Consider the following 17,323-nt stretch of genomic DNA (forward strand, 5'->3'; position numbering starts at 1 on the left):
TATAAATGCTTTCATTGCATTTAATGTCTTTAGGTTGTACATTTACATCAGTCTCTCCCTAAATTCTTAAATCTGGTGCTCGCTTCCAAACAATGGATAACGTTACACATGTAGCATCTGCCCAAATTCCTTACCGATCCTTTGAACTGTATTCCCTACTGTCCCCATACTGTCACAGGCAACCATCGCCAAATATCCTTGCTGTATTTGAAACTGGCGCTTTACCTAGAAACATTTTTTTTCAGTTCTTTGTAGCATAGGCTTTTGCTCTCACATAACCCAATCATGAACCCCAGGGGTCTGGAGTTAACACTGGCCCCCTCTTACCTCTCTGTTGCTAATTTTAGGTTATTATACTTTCTGTCTTTCTTTTTTTTAAAGTCATCTCTACACCCAACATGGGGCTTGAACTCACAACCCCAAGATCAAAAGTTGCATGCTCTACCAACTGAGCCAGCCAGGTGCCCCGTAGGCTATACTCTCAAAACATTCCTCCTCAGATGCCTTGACACCTGCCTAGACTATTCCCTATTTGTCTTTGTAGCTGTTACCTTCAGACCTTGTGGTCGCGCTAACACATAATGGTTCTCAATGTTGGCTGTGCATTAAAATAATCTGGAAAGCTTTTGAAATCTACCCATGCTGAGATCCCATTTCAGACTAATTCAGTCACTTTGTGGGTATGGGGACATGCAACAGTATTTATTTTTTTAATTTCTTAGGTGATTTCAATGTGAAGCCAAGGGTGAGACATCTAACATAAGAGTCAAAGACTTCAGCTCTTGCTTTCCCAGTGTCCCCTGCATCCCAACTCTTGCAACCATCCCAGAAGTTTAAAATCCAAGAGTACAACCTGTCCACCACTCTGGGTCCTAATTACTTGGCCAGTTCAATTAGAATAATGTGTCCTTCAGTTGCACTTCCGCTCTTATACACACTCTGTGAATTTATCAGAACCTCAAGTTGCCTGCCATCTGAAGTATTAAGCAAGAGGGTGTGGGGGCTTACAGGCTGGAGCCCCAGCTTGTGGCTTCTTTAGTGGATGCCACCCTGCCTCCGCCTGGGTGTGCGGGCCTTCCTGCAACCTTCCAGACAACCTGCTTTCTCAGGTGGCCAGTCTTCTGATTCCATGTCCTTTCCAACCTGGAGGACCCTCTGGGGCGTGTCTGTCACTCCAGTGACTCTCCTAACAACACGATCAAAAGTCTCTTATCCTCTTGTGCTTTGGGCACATTCACAACTGCCCCAACTATGTAGCAAGCCCAATATGCCTTCTCCCCTGCTATGGCCGGGATGCTGAGCGCTACTGAAGAAAAAATCCAACCACACAGAATTATGCCGCCTACATTTTTACGGCATTCAAACAGCAGCTCTCAGCACTACTCATGAACTTGTATATGTTCCAAACGAGCTCCTGCTCCTACTACCCTTACGGTGCTCTAATGGTCACTATTCTTCCTAATTCCTTTGACCCTCCCTTTTGAAGAGGACTTCCTGTATGTTTCGGAGAACATAACGATGTCCTTAATTTCTAGACTTCCACTATCAACTTCTCTGCACCCCTCACTGATGTAGAGGGGCACGGCTGTAAGTTCAGCACTGCTGACATTTTTGGCCAGATAATCCTTTGGTGGGGTGGGGGTTGTCCTGTGCATTCTACACGTTTAGCAAGATCTATGACCCCCACCCATTAGATGCCAGTAGTATCCCCCCGCCTGCATATATTTGCAAAAACATCTCCAGACATTGCCGAAGCTCTCCCGTGAGGCAAAATCACCCCAGGCTGAAAACCACTGTTCTAAGCCAAGACTAATCTATCAACCTGTCTTTCTGATAAAAGCCTCTTGCTTCCTCCAAGATCCACATGTGCCTTCTTTATCTATCTCCAGCCTGAACCCGTCCATTGGTTTCATCTCCTTAGTATAGAAATTTCCATGTCACTCCAGTATCTTAGAAGTCATTCCTGGAGGTGTGTCACCCGCCAGTCACTGTGTGAGCTTTTTTCTTCTCCAAGTGAAGCTCTGGGAACGACTTCCATGAGCTCACTTGCGGGGGCCCCATTCTCCTCTCCAACCCCTGTCGTACTCGTGTCAATCACCGAGACTTCTGCAGCGGTGCCAGGTTCTCCCATTCACCAACTGCTCAGACAGACGGACTGACTGGCTGTCTCCGACACTCCTGACGATACCCTCCTTGAACCTCCCTTCCCCCTGGTTTCTAGGGTACTTTTTTCTGGTTCTTCCTTCCACTTAGATTATTCTTTCTTAATCTCTCCTCTTCCTCAGACTGTCCCTTAAATACTAGTGTTCATGTGGGATTCTGTCCCTGGCCTTTCTCTCAGAACACTACAACATTTTTTTTCTGGGCTATCTATCTCCTTCAGTACAAGCTTCAACTCTTCTGCTATAATACAATGATTACATGAACTCCTCTCCCCCATGTGATCTGAAGCCCTACCTTCTCTCAAATTCCAGTCCTGCATGTCTGACTCCTTAGGGGGTATTTCTTTTTTCTTTTTCTTTTTTTTTTAAAGATTTTTTATTTATTTATTCGACAGAGATAGAGACAGCCAGCGAGAGAGGGAACACAAGCAGGGGGAGTGGCAGAGGAAGAAGCAGGCTCATAGCGGAGGAGCCTGATGTGGGGCTCGATCCCATAACGCTGGGATCACGCCCTGAGCCGAAGGCAGACGCTTAACTGCTGTGCCACCCAGGCGCCTTAGGGGGTATTTCTACCTGAGGGCACTACAGACACCACTAACAAATCAAGATACCTAAAACTGAAGTCACAGCCTACTTCCTACCACTGCCTGTCTCTAGATCCCCAAATCTTCCTTATTCTTGTATTATTTCTATGATACCACCATCCATCCAGTTGTGTAATAAGCCAGGGGTTTAGCCCAATCCTAGATTCCAATTTCCCTAATCATATCCAATCAATCATAAAATCCTGTCAATTACACCTTATATCCTCCCCTCCAACCCCACTAGTTCAGGCTTTTATATTTTATTTCAGTGGTTTCCTAATGAATTTCCCTGACCCAGGTCTTAGATACCTCTAATCCAACCACTATGTGGCCATGCCATTACAATGTATTTTTAACATGCAATCTGTCCGTGTCACTCCCTGGACTACCTCCTCTAGGGGATCCCCTTTGTCTGAAGGATTTACAAGCTAAACATCTCAGCAGAGCACACTAGGCTCTCTATGGCCTGGCTCTTGCATTTCTCCTAGCCTCTCCATTACCCCCTAAGCTCCCCAAACAGAACCGTACCATACCACACCTTTCTCAAGTTATTCCCTCTGCTAGAATGTCTTTTTCTAAGATTATCTACCTAGCATATACTTTTTCATTCTATAAGCCTCAGCTCAAGCATGACCCTCTCTGGAAGCTCTTCCTGGACTACCCAGGGCACATTTAGAGGGTTTCTTCCTGGGTGTTCCTAACCCTAACCCAATGCATTGTGCACATATCTTCGTTATAGTTCCTGCCATAGTCCGTTGGGATTGCCATAGTCCGTGGGTGTCTCACCCACCAGCCTGCAAGCTCCTGATAGGCAAGTGCTTTGCCTACTCAATCTCATTTCAGTGAGGACTAACAGAATGCCCAGCATGGAAATAAGCACTCGATAAATACGGCTGAATGACCGAATGACACACGAGAGGTTCAACTGTCAAAACAATCTCCCGGGGTGGGGGTGGGGGGGACGACAAAACTGTATCATGACATGGTATTTGTACCAAAAAATGTATGTCAGTTCAAGGAGTCAAGAAGTAAAGTTATTCAGCCTAAGGCAAGAGCTAATGTTACATAATAAGTTTAATAGGTAATATAGGTATAGTGCTTATTAAGCTTTTCTACCAAAGTACTGCTATCACCAAAAGAATACTGACTGATATCCCTGGGGGATCTGATGGCACAGGCTAAAAACCAGGACATTTCTCTAGCTGATTTATCCATATTCATTTTAACTTGAAAACATTTCCGAATTACTAGCAAGAGGAATGCTCCAGCAAAAGAGAACATGGTTATTCTGGGGGCCCCAATGACCTTTAGCATTACTGTGTACCCTCAGGTGGCGTTGATGAGAGTGCCAGCAGCACAGTTACAGAAACAAGTGTACTCTGGAGGTCGCGCCACACTTCAAGTCACAAGTTCCACTCTGGCGCCATATACCCCATCACCTGGGCTGTGCCCTGGGGTCTACGTTCATCTCTCTGAGCCTCCTTGGTTTCCTTATCTGGAAAATGGCTATAATAGTATTATACTAATAATTATAAAAAGAATATTTGCCTTATGTATTCCATAATGTTGGTGCCAATAGTAAAAGAAATAATAATGTAAAAGCAATGAGATATATAAGCATGAAAGATGAAGTAATATTTTATCCAGAGAGAGAGAAAATTAAAGTTCATATGCAATCCGTATTTTTGAAAACATTTACCTTTTGAGGAGCCGAAGAAGGTTTTTCCACTTTGGTTTTCTCCTTTGGGGTTAGAGGAGGGGATCGCTCCTTTATCTCTGGAGGCAGTTCTTGATATAATGCTGGAATTGAACAAGGAATGCATGTAATCAAACTGAGGAGCCCTGACCCAGCGGTGGAAATAGACAGTGACGGAGAGAGGGCAGGAATGAAACTAAAGATCTTGCTATTCGCTTCCTTCGTGTAACAGTAAGCTACCTGGCACTTAGTGTTAAGGCCATCTGTAGTTATACACACCGGTTATCGAAAGAACATAATTTATGATCGGGAAGTTTTCATCAGCCGGATTTCAGAAACGTAAAACATGTCATTTTCACTTATCATGTGGTCATGCAGATACTTGCTTATTTTATCTCAATTCACATTCACCAGGAGCCCGCTATATGCAAGGTTATCTGCTAGGTACCGTCTAGGGAGACAGAAGATGATCAAAAGACAGTCTTTGCTCTCAAGGAGCTTACAATCTGGTCAGAGACAGATTTGGTCACAAGTAAGTGTAACATACAGTAGAATGTGACATTTTTCGAAAGAGACATAACAAAGACGGATTCCGATATAGAGAGCAAATGCTCCATGCAAGAAGTGGTAGATGTGTCAGACCCTGAAGAATAGGCAGGATTTTGCCAGGCAGAGGTGTGGGCAAAGAATAATTTGGGAAAATGGTACAAAATAAAGAGAATGGGGCTAGGTCTATACATAACCTTGAATCTGTTCACAGGGTCAAATTTGAGATTATAATTTATATAATCTATTTAATCTACACACAGTGTGGGCTCTAAAAAGTTACGTGGGAATTTTCAAGAAGGACTAAAAAGAAAATGTTTCAGTTAAATGACAACTCTGGGCAACTCCGAATTGAGAGAAATTGGTAAAATACACCTGCTTGAAATTCCACAATTGTAAGATATATTAATTGGCTTTGTGTATGGGTTGATTTTATTATTGGATTTCTTTATCTCTTATTGGAAAGGATGTTAGATGTCACTAAGTGAAGTTGTTCATGTTTTTCTTTCCAGTGGCTTAAGATACAAAAGGAGTAAGTTCTTTATAATGATGGTGTTGTTCTATTGTGGTGTTGTTCTCTTAGAGGACATGGCTTTCAAATGAATGGTTTGTAGAGATTCTGTTCACATCTATACACTCCCTTAGAGCATTTTGCTTTGCATACTTGGCTTCAGATAAAGATAAAGGACAATTTCTCCTACTATTTTTAGAGTGGAATATGCTGCTGATGGTCTTTTTTCCCCCCTGATGTTAAAACTGAGCAGGTGAGTTTTTGTTAAATTCAGGTTATAAAGTAGGATAAAAGGGAAAAGAAGATAACCCCTGATGAAGTGAGAATTCAATCATGAGATTCTCAGGTTTTCTGAGAATTCTTTGTTTGTTCTGGCTTTTAAAAGGCTTTTTCAAAAAAGCAGTAACTGATGCCAAAAGAAAGTATTAATTCTTCTGGGATACAATAAGGAATTCTGGCAGTCAGAGGATGGTCACTACTTGAAACACGGAATTAATTTCTGCATGTGGCCACCAAGCATCACTGCGGTATGCTTTAGAATTCGTGCTATGGTCATATAAGGGAAAAAAAGCTAATTTTAATGGATTTTTAACCCACTGTGGACCAAGTATCTACAGCCTCTCAAGAATCATAAGCCTAAGAGGTTATTTCTGCAAACTAACTAGATTCTAAAGTTAAAAATCTAATACCGTTCTCCCTGGAAATACACCCATCATCTTTATACTGTCTAGTGAAAAAGAAGTTTAAATGTTTCCACTTGTGTCTGGAAGAAACAATGGATTGTAATATCTAGCTAAAATTACAGACATAATCCAGAGCGACTATGACTGTGCAGGCAGCGCTCTTGATCTGAAAATGGAAGCTACTCCTGCTGAACTAGAGCTATTGATCCACTGGGAAAGGTGTCACTGGGAAGGGGAGGGAAGAAACTGGGATATGTGAGGTGACCTGGAAGTCACAAGTATTGAGCTTATGAAAAATGACTTGGAATTAACTTGTAAAATTTCTTCCTTCCACACTGCCTTAATTTTTCTCCGTTACGTATTCTCTTTTGAACATTAAAAATAGCTTAAGAGCCATCAATCATTTACTACTCAGAGAAGAAGAATTGTAACAGTGGCGTGGAGGAAATGAAGAATTTTGTTATGAGGGAGAGAAGTGGGTAACTTTTAAGACACTTAGCACTTTTGAGGGGAGGAGTTTGCTGAAAGCAGCAGATAAGCTGAGGGAAACAGCTGCAGAGACAGGGAGCCCTGGAGTGTGGGGCGGGGGGCCCTGGGAAGTACCAGGGTGCAGACAGGGTGATGGGTGCAGAAAGAGAACTAATTTCATCTGTGCCCAGCTCAGCGCCCAGTACTCATGGAAGAAATTATTCTTCCTGTTTTCCTTCATCTCTTTTGCTTTCAAAATTCAAAACTTAGGTTAGGAATCAATAGTACTTTTGTTCAGCCAGTTTGGGTTAAATGGTGCTTCACAGACAAGCCTGAAAGTCAACTGTTATTTATAATTATTTCTTCTTTGCGGAAACTAAAGACTTGACAATAATGATTCAAAATGGAGTATTCTCAAGGCTTCCTATACTACATTTTAAACCAGAACTATAAAATTTCAGTGTTTCTGGAGGGAAGCTTAGAGGTGTGAGAGCTCAACTTCCTCATTTTACAGGAGGAAACTGAGGCGTATCAGTATTAGTGTCGAGTTTTCCTGACCCTTGAGTACTGGGCTTTCCTGCCACACTACTGAGGGAACTGCGGATAGGAAGCGTTCTTCTGAAGAAGCACTGCCGTACTCCTCCCCTTTCTTCAGTCTTCACGCTATTTTATCTCTAGGCTCTTTCTGTCAGTTCTATTTGCACCCCTCAAAGCCTAGTAGTAAATCTACAGGTCTCACCAAGTCCTGTTTAGAATTTCTCCTTCAGCTCATTTCTTTGGCCTTTCACAAATGGGGATATTTATTTACCTGAGAATGAAACAATCTATTGCAGGTTTGGGACTGAGGTATATACAAAGTCAAAGAATGGGACTTGGGCAACTAGAGGTTGTGCCGGTGCCTGTCAACTGAGGATTCACTGTGGCCAGAGAAGAGCTGATATAACTGTGTGTGGGGCAGATGGCGGGCAAAAAGGGCTGAAGAAGAACATTGGTAGCTGGACAGGCAGGGCATCCAGGATGAGTCTGTGAGAAAAATATTCTAATCTCGGAACAGAGGAGCTTTCTAGTGCATCAGTGTCCCCTTTTTCTAGTTAGTTATTTTTGCATCATGCGAATGAAAAGCAATACCCATTGGTAAACATAAGCAAAAGTTACAAAGAGAGTAAATTAAAGGGTAGCAAATGATAAAATCTTGGACTATCAGTTATACCATATTAGTAAACCAGGAAGGGAGCATAAAACTTACTTTCACTAGCCACATGATTAGCTGGAAAATAACCTTCCTGTCCCTTTCCTACGCTGCCATACCACCAGTCTTCATTATCTTTGAAAAACACTCGGATAATGTCTCCGCGATGGATGGTTAGTTCATCTGATCGATTCGCTGTGTAGTCATAAAGAGCCACTACCTACGAGAGAGATAAGACCACCACAGCTTTATCACAACTGTACCACAGAGAAAACCCCCAACATTCACTTCCTCTTGCAGAAGAGCAGCTGAAACCAAAGCAGTACTTTGGTAAGTCTGAGGCTGTCTCAAGGTTTGCTCATGGGATCAGGGGTGGTGGGAACACAGCAGGAGAAGCAAGATAAAAGACTGTGGGATTGAGAAATGGTTAAGAGCATTCAATACACTAAGATTAGCTTCAAAATAGCAGATGTTAATTTTTTTTACAAGTGAATTACTTGTGAAGCAAATAAAAAGAGCCTCACACACCCTCCGCTTTCTTAGAGCTGTTCTATACTACCTTCAGATCCCATTCTCGCATCTCTAAGCAGATGTCTCTGAGAAAAATCCTTCAGAGTGTCAACAATTTTATAAGAAGGAAAGCTCAATGAAACAGCCTGATTACATAACTTCATTGTGATCACTTGGTTTACCGTTCATGTTTCTTTTTCAAATGTATTTCCCCACAAACACATGCTTTTTGGTATTTTATATCGACAATCTAAATCTTTTGACTACTTTTAAAAAACTCTTAATAAGGTTTTTTTCACTAGATACAAATTTAAGAGGAAAAGCCTTTCTACAAGAATCTCTTTGCTGTATTGTGCAGTAGTCACTATATTTGATTTTTTTTTAAAAAACTAAAATCAAAATGAATGAGTTCAGAGAAACTTAACAAATCCCTTATAGCAGTTACAAGGAGGAGGCAGACCTTAATCCATTTTATATGTCATGCATTGTATAATGTAGGACATAATATGTACATTAAAGAATAAACTACTTCTTTTCCTCCTTAAATGGGATTTGAAAACTAACAGGGGGTGCCTGGGTGGCTCAGTGGGTTAGGCATCCTACTCTTGATCTTGACTCAGGTCTTGATCTCAGGGTCATGAGTTCAAGCCCCACACTTGGGCATGGAGCCTACTTTACACACACACACACATACACACACACACACACACACACAAAATTAACAGGTTATACAACTATATATGTAATGGAAAATTATCATTATAATCCTTTGCATTTAGGTTGAGTACCGATTCATTTACTTAACAAGTATTTACTGAAATCCTAATATGCCTGGTACTAGGCTAGGGGCTAAATATACAACAATAAATAGGATCCTTTCTAGAAGAGTTACCTCATTTAGGCTCTGCAGGAGAATAAAGGCTAACCAGGAATTGGCCAGGTGAAGAGATGGAAAGTGTGTCTCGGGCAAACTGTACTATATGTGTGTGAGTCCAGGGAGGAGAAACCCAAAATACTTCAATATGGTGGGAGCCTGAATTAGAGGTAAGAGCCTAGCTAGCCAGGTGGGGGAAGGTGAGGCTGCAGGGGTAAGTAGGGGCCAGATCATGCACGCTGAAAGGAGCTCATACTCATACTATGCGCAGTGGGAAGAGATAAGGGTTTTAAGTAGAAGATGCCATAACACTTCACAAAACTCTGTATGGTACCTTTTAATTAATTTACAATATTTATTAACACATTAACCAGAAGGTTTTAATGGATAAATCTGGAATTACCTGCTGTCACTATATGGTATGAGGGCAGTAATAAAAATTTAAGTCAAATGGTACAAATGCCATTCCTACTGTATTGCTTAGCACAGTCTGTAATTCACAACGTGTTATGCAGGATGTTGTTTCAAGTTTACAAATCTCTTATGACTTCGAGTGTACTGACGCCAAATCACTTATGTGAAAGTGGAACTTTTAACTCTTCCCTTCCGTCTTCGCCTCCAAACCTTTTCTCCTTTATTCTTCTACCTGATACTACCACAGAAGAACGCTAATGAAAATGTTCTCGGTGCCTGCCACGTTCTAGGTACAATGCTAGCGGCTTACGTAAGTCCTTACACAATCCGTAGGACAATCCTGTGAAGGTACAAATTCTTATTTCAATTTCATAAATGAGGAATTCTATGCACAAAGAAATGTAGTAACTTGACTAAAGTTAACTATGAGTTACATTTTTTTTTTTTTAAAGCTAAATACATTTCTAGGACATCTCAGTCTAGAATCAAACATGGGGAAGAAGCAAGCAGAAAGGAAGGGAGGGACAGAGATCCTAATCCCTCATGAAAGCTCAGACACATTTTTGGGTGGCACTGCTTAAGTGGTGGCTGTGCTGAGAGGACCAACAATCCCGGGTCACCTGCAGGCCCACTGTGCTCCTTTCAAGACACCTGCAACCCAGTCCTAGAAAACTATAAGGGTCTATTGCTGCTGTTCCTCATCCTGGCTCTGGTACACTGAAACAGCACAACTCTTAAGAATCTTATGGAAGTACGAAGTCCGTGTATGCTTATTTCTCTGGAGTCAGAGGTGGCTGCTGGGACGAAGAGCAGGAGAGATTCAGCTAAGGCAAGAGAATCATTCAGGAAGTCCCACATCAGGCTCGTGTCCTTTTGGTGGATTACTGATAATTGGGAATTCATCAAACTGGAGTCAGAAAACCCTTCCTGAATTTTCTACGAGGGCTGGGTGATAAGAATTCCTTCAGAGGTACAGGGGTCCAAAAGACCTAGAAAATCTTACATTTCCATTTGCCTATTAAAGTGTCCATGGATTACCCTCCTCATATAATCAAATACAGCCATGCCAGTTTTACATGGCCTTCCAGTCCTGGTAAATATGTTCCACCCTCTACATCCCTGTTATGGACTGAACTCTATGCCCCTCCAAATTCATAGGTTGAAGCCCTCCCCAGGTGACTGTATTTGGAGATTGGGCCTTTAAATAGGTAATTAAGGTTAAATGAGGTCATATGGGCGGGGCCCTAATTCAATAGGACTGGTGTCTTTATAAAAAAGAGGAAGAAATAGCAGGAGCACACGTGCACAGAGAAAAAGGACACAGGAGGACACGGCGAGAAGGCAGCTGTCTGCAAGCCAAGGAGAGAAGTATCAGGAGAAACCGACCCAGTTGGCTACTTGATTTTGGACTTCTAGTTTCTAGAACTGTGAGCAAATAAATTTCTGTTGAAGTCCTCAGTTGACGGTACTTCGTTACAGAGTTCTGGCAGACTAATACAGTTCTATGACCTGATGGCCTCAGATGAATCACTCACGACTGCCTGGCAAATGGCCAATACCTCACTTCTAGCCATTTTAGGTCCTTACCAGCTTACAGTACTGTGTCCAACACTATGATAATATTATCTCCTGTTGCAGAAACAATGGCCTTGGCACCAACATCCTTAGGAAGGCGATGGTTGGGGAGGCTACATCCCTCAAAGCAAAGAAGCAGTGTTTGGAGAATGTCATCATCATACCATTACTGACATTTAGGTGCAAAATTGCTAGACAGTGAGGAATCGGGGGCTTCACATGCCAAGTCTACATTCTGGAAGTGGGGTTATGACCATTCCCTTCATCATACTGAAGGTACATGACAAAAGCCACGTGGCTTATGATCATCTGCTTATATTCCAGGGTGTGTTTTCATCCAACATGCCATCTTCTCATGTGAGGACCACTTACTCTCTTTTGAGCATCTTAGTATACATAGTAAACTTCTCTGCTTATTTTGATTTCCAGTGGATTCTGCATAAAAGGTCTTCCCCACCTCTAATGACATTTTGTTATAATCTCACTGTTTTAGGGTAAAGTAAAGCTCCATAAAAAAGTTGGGAGGGGTGCCTTGGTGGCACAGTCGGTTGAACGTCTGACTCTTGGTTTTGGCTCAGGTTGTGATCTCAGGGTCATTCGATCGAGCCCTGTGTCAGGCTCTGCGCTCAGTCTGCTTGGGATTCTCTCTCCCTCTGCCCCTCCCACTCATGCTCTCTCTCAAATAAATAAATCTTTAAAAAAAAAAGTTGGGAGACACAATCCCATCAAGAGGTTTGTTTTAAATTAATAGTGTATCTATTTTTTCTCTGTCTTCTGGTAGGTCTTATCATTTGTCTTGACCCCTGTTGGGATGAGTATCTTTTATAACGAACTGCACAGTGCTCCGGCACTTATGTGACAGAGTATCCTTGGCAACAGCTTTGAGCTGACAGAGGACTTACGACATCTGTCTGCAAAAGAAGTCTAAAAACATTCATTTATGTGCCCACATTGGCAATGACAGGTCTGGAAAATGGTAAGATTTTGCCCATGATTCACATACTTGAAACAGAGTTCCTTCTTCTCAAAGCTTGCCGAACTGTGTGGGTGCAGTCATGAGGGAAGCGCCACGGCGAGAATTTATTTATTTATTTATTTATTTCCTAACATTCATTTTTCAGTCTTCAAAGCAGTGCTTGCCAGAGACAATTTCTTGGCTCAAAAGAGCAGAGTCTGTCAGGCTGTTATAAGACACTGAGGTGGATTCCTCTTTATGTTACCTTCCGAGAGATTTTGCATTGTTAGTGTTGTCTCTGAAGAAGTCTCACTGCTTCTTGAAACCCGTGTACTGAAGGAACACTAGCCAGTACTGTTCAGCAGCAGGGGTTTCTTGCAACTTCAATTATAATATAATCTAAGAATCAATATTCATGATGGTTCCAAGTCATTCGACAGGCTAAGTCATGCCGAATACATTCAGACACCTGAGTATGTTCTCCTCTAGTACTGACTGCTTCAGCTGGGTCTCTGGTCACCAGGGAACTGCTCTGCACCAGGTGGCGGCCAGGCTGCATCTGGATCCCACTACCTTCCCCCTGCTTTCTTCCTTGCTTAACTTGATTTCAGACTTCTGGCCTCTAGAATAGCAAAAGACTAAACTGCTCTTGTTTTAAGCCACACCATGTTTGTGGTAATTTGTTATCATAGCCCTAGAAAACTAACACACATGAATGTTATTTTGGTGAATGCTGGATTTTCTTGTATTCTCTTAAAGAGTGTTGGACCTTTTTCTGGCATGTCGTTACTTGAGATTAGTGTGACCCTTTCCAGGTTTGATTTTAAGTTTTGTTAGAGTGGATTCAGGAGGATTTTAGTCTAGGGTTCAGTAACCCCCATGACCAGGGTGTGATCTTCCTGCTCATTCTACCTGATGCTCCCACATGTTAGAAGGTTTTTCTGATCTGGCTGCCAGGAATGTGAATTGTTCCCATTCTGCTGTGTAGCCTACTAATTCCTGATGGTTCTGTTCTTATAGAGTTTTATCCCAAGCATGGGCACATCAGTACTCAGCCAAAGACTTATTAAGGGTACTTTTATGGTTACTGGCAGGATTATGACCCATTAACATAAGGTGAAACAAAAAGTAACATCTCAGTAATTATTATTATTTTTTTTACCAGATGCCTTGTTCCAGTTAAAAGCACATTAACCAAAATGCATAGTTTTATAGTGCTCATAATAAAGGCACTCATGACCTTATTATATTTGGCATTCTTTAAGAAAGCACATTACCTTTAATATAGAAATATTTAGGTTACATAAGCCTAACTTGTACTCAAGTGATAATAACACATTGTGGTTTTTAAATTTTATTTTATATCTTTTCTGCTCATGAATGGCCCTCTCCTCTCTCCTTAGAGAGACCTCTGGCTATGTGGCTGGTCTTGTGATTTTACCACTCTGGGTATACTGGAAAAGAAAGCGACTTCCATGCAAGAACAATTAATTGGAGCAAAGAGAGAAGACATTTCTTTTCGCAGATTCCATAAGGACCGTGCAGAAACACGTATGGTTTACAGCACTGTTTTACATTTTTTATGTAGTTACAACGTGATGGGACTATAGCTTTTTAAACTATGAAACAGATTGAGAGACTGTACCTTCCAGCTGAAACAAAATATTTATAATAGATAGTGTTTCAGATTCTGTTTTCTGCTGCTTGGACAGTTAGGAAACATTCTTAGTGAATGTGTAAAACTCTAAGGACAGGGATTCCCGCGCCCCTTCTTTTCACAGTTCTAAACTTCTTCACTATTTAGAAGAGGTCTGGGCATACCTGTAGCATTTCAACTGCTTTCTGAGAGAAATGGACCATTTCCTTGACCACTGAAGATATTTCTCACACAACCAAACAACAGTTTATACATCTGATGCTTTCTTTCTTTCTCTTTCTTTCTTTCTTTCTTTCTTTCTTTCTTTCTCTTTCTTTTCTTTTCTTTTCTTTTCTTTTCTTTCTCTTTTTAAACTGTGTGTTTCTTTGGAGTTAAAATGGCTATGACAGCCTCATCACACACTGCCTTCGATGCTTTCTGGGTTAAAGCTGAACTTTCCACATGGGAGCTCCTGTCTCTTTTGCTAGTTTCTATCCTTCCTTTACACATACAGGTTTTTCTTTCATATTATTTAGTCTTGCTAAAGCTTTGGGGTCACCGTGCAGATCAGTCTGAGTTCCTATTAAATGAGGCACATTTAGTGTGTATTCCCTAAGTTCTGGTGCCCACTCCTCCTTCGCATTATGAAATGAGTCCAGAGAGCAGCATATAAGGAAGACAACAGTCACTGGATAAGAGAAAGGCCTCAGAGGATCACATTTTTCCTGTCTGGTCATACTCGCTGTGTCACAGAGCCTCAGGAGGTACTGCCTGCTCTCTACACGGGTGCGGACTGCACTGAGGATGGTGGGCACCACTCCTCCTCCTCCTCTAGCTCATGGATAAGCATGTCTTGTCCACCACCCTGCCTCACCACGCACCATGCGCCTGAGCATCAGTGTGCCAGCTCATGAGCCATGCTGCAGCCAGCCAGCCTCTGGGTAGGCCCCCTTTTCTTTTTTTTTAAAGATTTTATTTATTTATTTGACAGAGATAGAGACAGCCAGCGAGAGAGGAAACACAAGCAGGGGGAGTGGGAGAGGAAGAAGCAGGCTCATAGCGGAGGAGCCTGATGCGGGGCTCGATCCCATAACGCTGGGATCACGCCCTGAGCCCAAGGCAGACGCTTAACCGCTGTGCCACCCAGGCGCCCCTAGGCCCCCTTTTCTTGCCCTGGCTATGCCTGCCCAATGCCCCCAGTAATTACTTAACAAGTAAAATAAGCTTTAAGAAAGTCTCATTCCTCAATAATGTCAATTACAGAATTTTTGATCTTTATTATGAAAATAGAAAAAAGAACAGATTAAAAAATGTTAGTAGAAAACCAAATTTAACAATAAATTCTGAATTGCACAGAAGCACATTGCTTAATAGTCAAAGACTACTTTACTAAGAGTGACATTGGGGCTATATTTTATTTACTGCAAGGAATAAAGAAACATATAGCCCTATTTCTACCATTGTGTGGTAGGGATATATATGGTCTCTTATGATTATTTCCATAAGTACTACATAAGACACCTGAAAGATATTTATAAAAAAGAAACCAAGGTCCTGTTATTTTTAGCTGATCTTATCTGGATAATAATAAATTAAGAAAACAGAGATAAAAAAGTAAATAATTGCACAAAGTTTATTGTCTCTGTACCAGACAAACTATCTGTTTCTATCCTGCTATATAATCCTAGTATATGTGAATCTTATACACTTCATCAAACAAATATTTGAAAATATTTCATCCAAATACCTTCTGGTAAAGTAGCTAGCGTAATGCAAAGAATACCAGACTAGGAATCAAAACACCTTGAGTTTCCAGTCCTGTCTGGGACCTCCAAGGCTGAAGTATTTCGTAAAACACTCAGACTGGATGTCTGTAAATTAAGGGAGTTTGGACCAGATGATATGTGGTCGACCCTCCAGCTTTAAAATTCTATCACACCAGGTACTCCAGTAACTATTCCAAAAGAACAGCATTCATAGGTTTTAAAGTAAATTCAAAATATTGATTTGTTGGATAATAGTGTAGCTGTATTACTTGTGTTCGTCCACGAATTGGAAAAGCTTGTTCGACTGCTACAACACTACACAGGAAAAGCCTCCTGGTAATAAATAAAGAATAACAACAATAAAACATTTCTTCCGAATTACCATTTGGAAATAATACTTCTTTGATAAATACGAATGACTTGAACTTTAGACTTCACAATAAAGCTACTCATTTTATACGATGATGAGTATTCACTTAAAACCTCTCTTACTGGAAATCATAATTCATACATTTTCATACATTACATTGAATCATTAGTGCTTCATTTAAAAAGGCTCTAAAAATTTATCTTTTTATTGAGATATGCTTTAAAAAATCAAGAGAATGATGCAAATGTTTATAGACTGGACTATAGGTTTTGTTTTTTTTTTTTGGTTAGTGAAGAAAAATGACAGTGTACTTTAATTTTCTTTCTTGGGAGGGATAGCAAAGGGAGAATTATGAATCACTGGTTTAGATTAGGGTCTCAAAGTGTGTCTCCAGAGCAGCAGCAGCAACATTACCTGGAAATTTGTTAGAAATCAAATTCTTGGACCCCATTCCAGATCAACTAAAATCATACTTTCTGGGGATGGGCCCACTAATCTGTGTTTTAACAAGCCTTCCAGGTGATTTTAACATACCTAAAGTTTAGTTAATACTTTATTTCAATGACCTGCTTTATAAAACACGCACACTTATTTTTTGCACATATCAACTATGCAACTGAATGGGTAAGAAACATAAAGCCAAATCTTACAGTGTTACTGGTAAAACTTAAAAAAATATAAATAAACCTGTTCCTCCTTTCCTATTACTTTTACTTATCTTGCTTAGCTTTCCTCTTGTTTCACTGTAATGTTGACTAGCTCCAGGTTTGAGTAATTTAACATCTATTTTGTCATTTTATCATTTTAAAAGCACATGCTCAGACTGCAACTGGGAGTCAGGGCAAACATTTCTTAGGTTTCCCTACAATCTCTTGCGGATTAGTGAAATTCTTAAAATAGAAAAACAAGCAAAACTGAAAAATCAGATCTGTTCACCTAGGAGTAGTTATGACGTACTGCTGTGCCTGAGCTACTCTCACAGGCTAGGACGATACCAGGGAACCGTACAGACGAAAGTCTCTGCTCTAAGAGAGCTTCGGTTTTACTGGATGTTTCACTGTTTTTGGTCTGGTAGCCCTTTTGTATCCGTAAAAACAAATACTTTTAGTATGTGTACAAGTTACTCTTCTGTTTATCTACTTTTAAGTTGTTAATACATAGTACCAGGGTGTACGATCATATTAAATTCTAAAATAATAATTTAGAATTCCTTCTGAAAAGTATGATGAATTTCTTTAAATTCTCTTAATAAACCATGAGCTATGAGTAAATATAAAATTATTAGTAAGAAAGAACTAGACACAGACGATATATTTAAACAAAAATAAATTCAAATTTGCAAAGAACACATTATGCACAATTTATAGACACAGTTTTAATACTT

General features: G+C 40.8%; 1 protein-coding gene across 9 annotated transcripts in view; it reads right to left on the bottom strand.

Annotated features, from left to right (window-relative positions):
* The window catches only part of AHI1 (Abelson helper integration site 1), a 210,232-nt gene that overhangs the window by 42,534 nt on the left and 150,375 nt on the right, over positions 1-17,323 (bottom strand). For 6 of the 9 annotated variants that reach the window (XM_040627825.1, XM_040627822.1, XM_040627823.1 and 3 more), the window contains 2 exons: positions 7,897-8,059; positions 4,446-4,546 (listed from right to left, as the gene is read on the bottom strand). The exons of 1 other annotated variant lie outside the window; for it this stretch is intronic. In XM_040627825.1, coding sequence (XP_040483759.1) covers positions 4,446-4,546; positions 7,897-8,059 — 264 coding nt within the window. The remainder of the gene's footprint in view (positions 1-4,445; positions 4,547-7,896; positions 8,060-17,323) is intronic. 2 more of the 9 variants (XR_005834379.1, XR_005834378.1) reach the window with 1 other exon arrangement.

Source organism: Ursus maritimus, unplaced genomic scaffold, assembly GCF_017311325.1.
Source record: "Ursus maritimus isolate PB19 unplaced genomic scaffold, ASM1731132v1 scaffold_13, whole genome shotgun sequence".
NCBI lineage: Eukaryota > Metazoa > Chordata > Mammalia > Carnivora > Ursidae > Ursus > Ursus maritimus.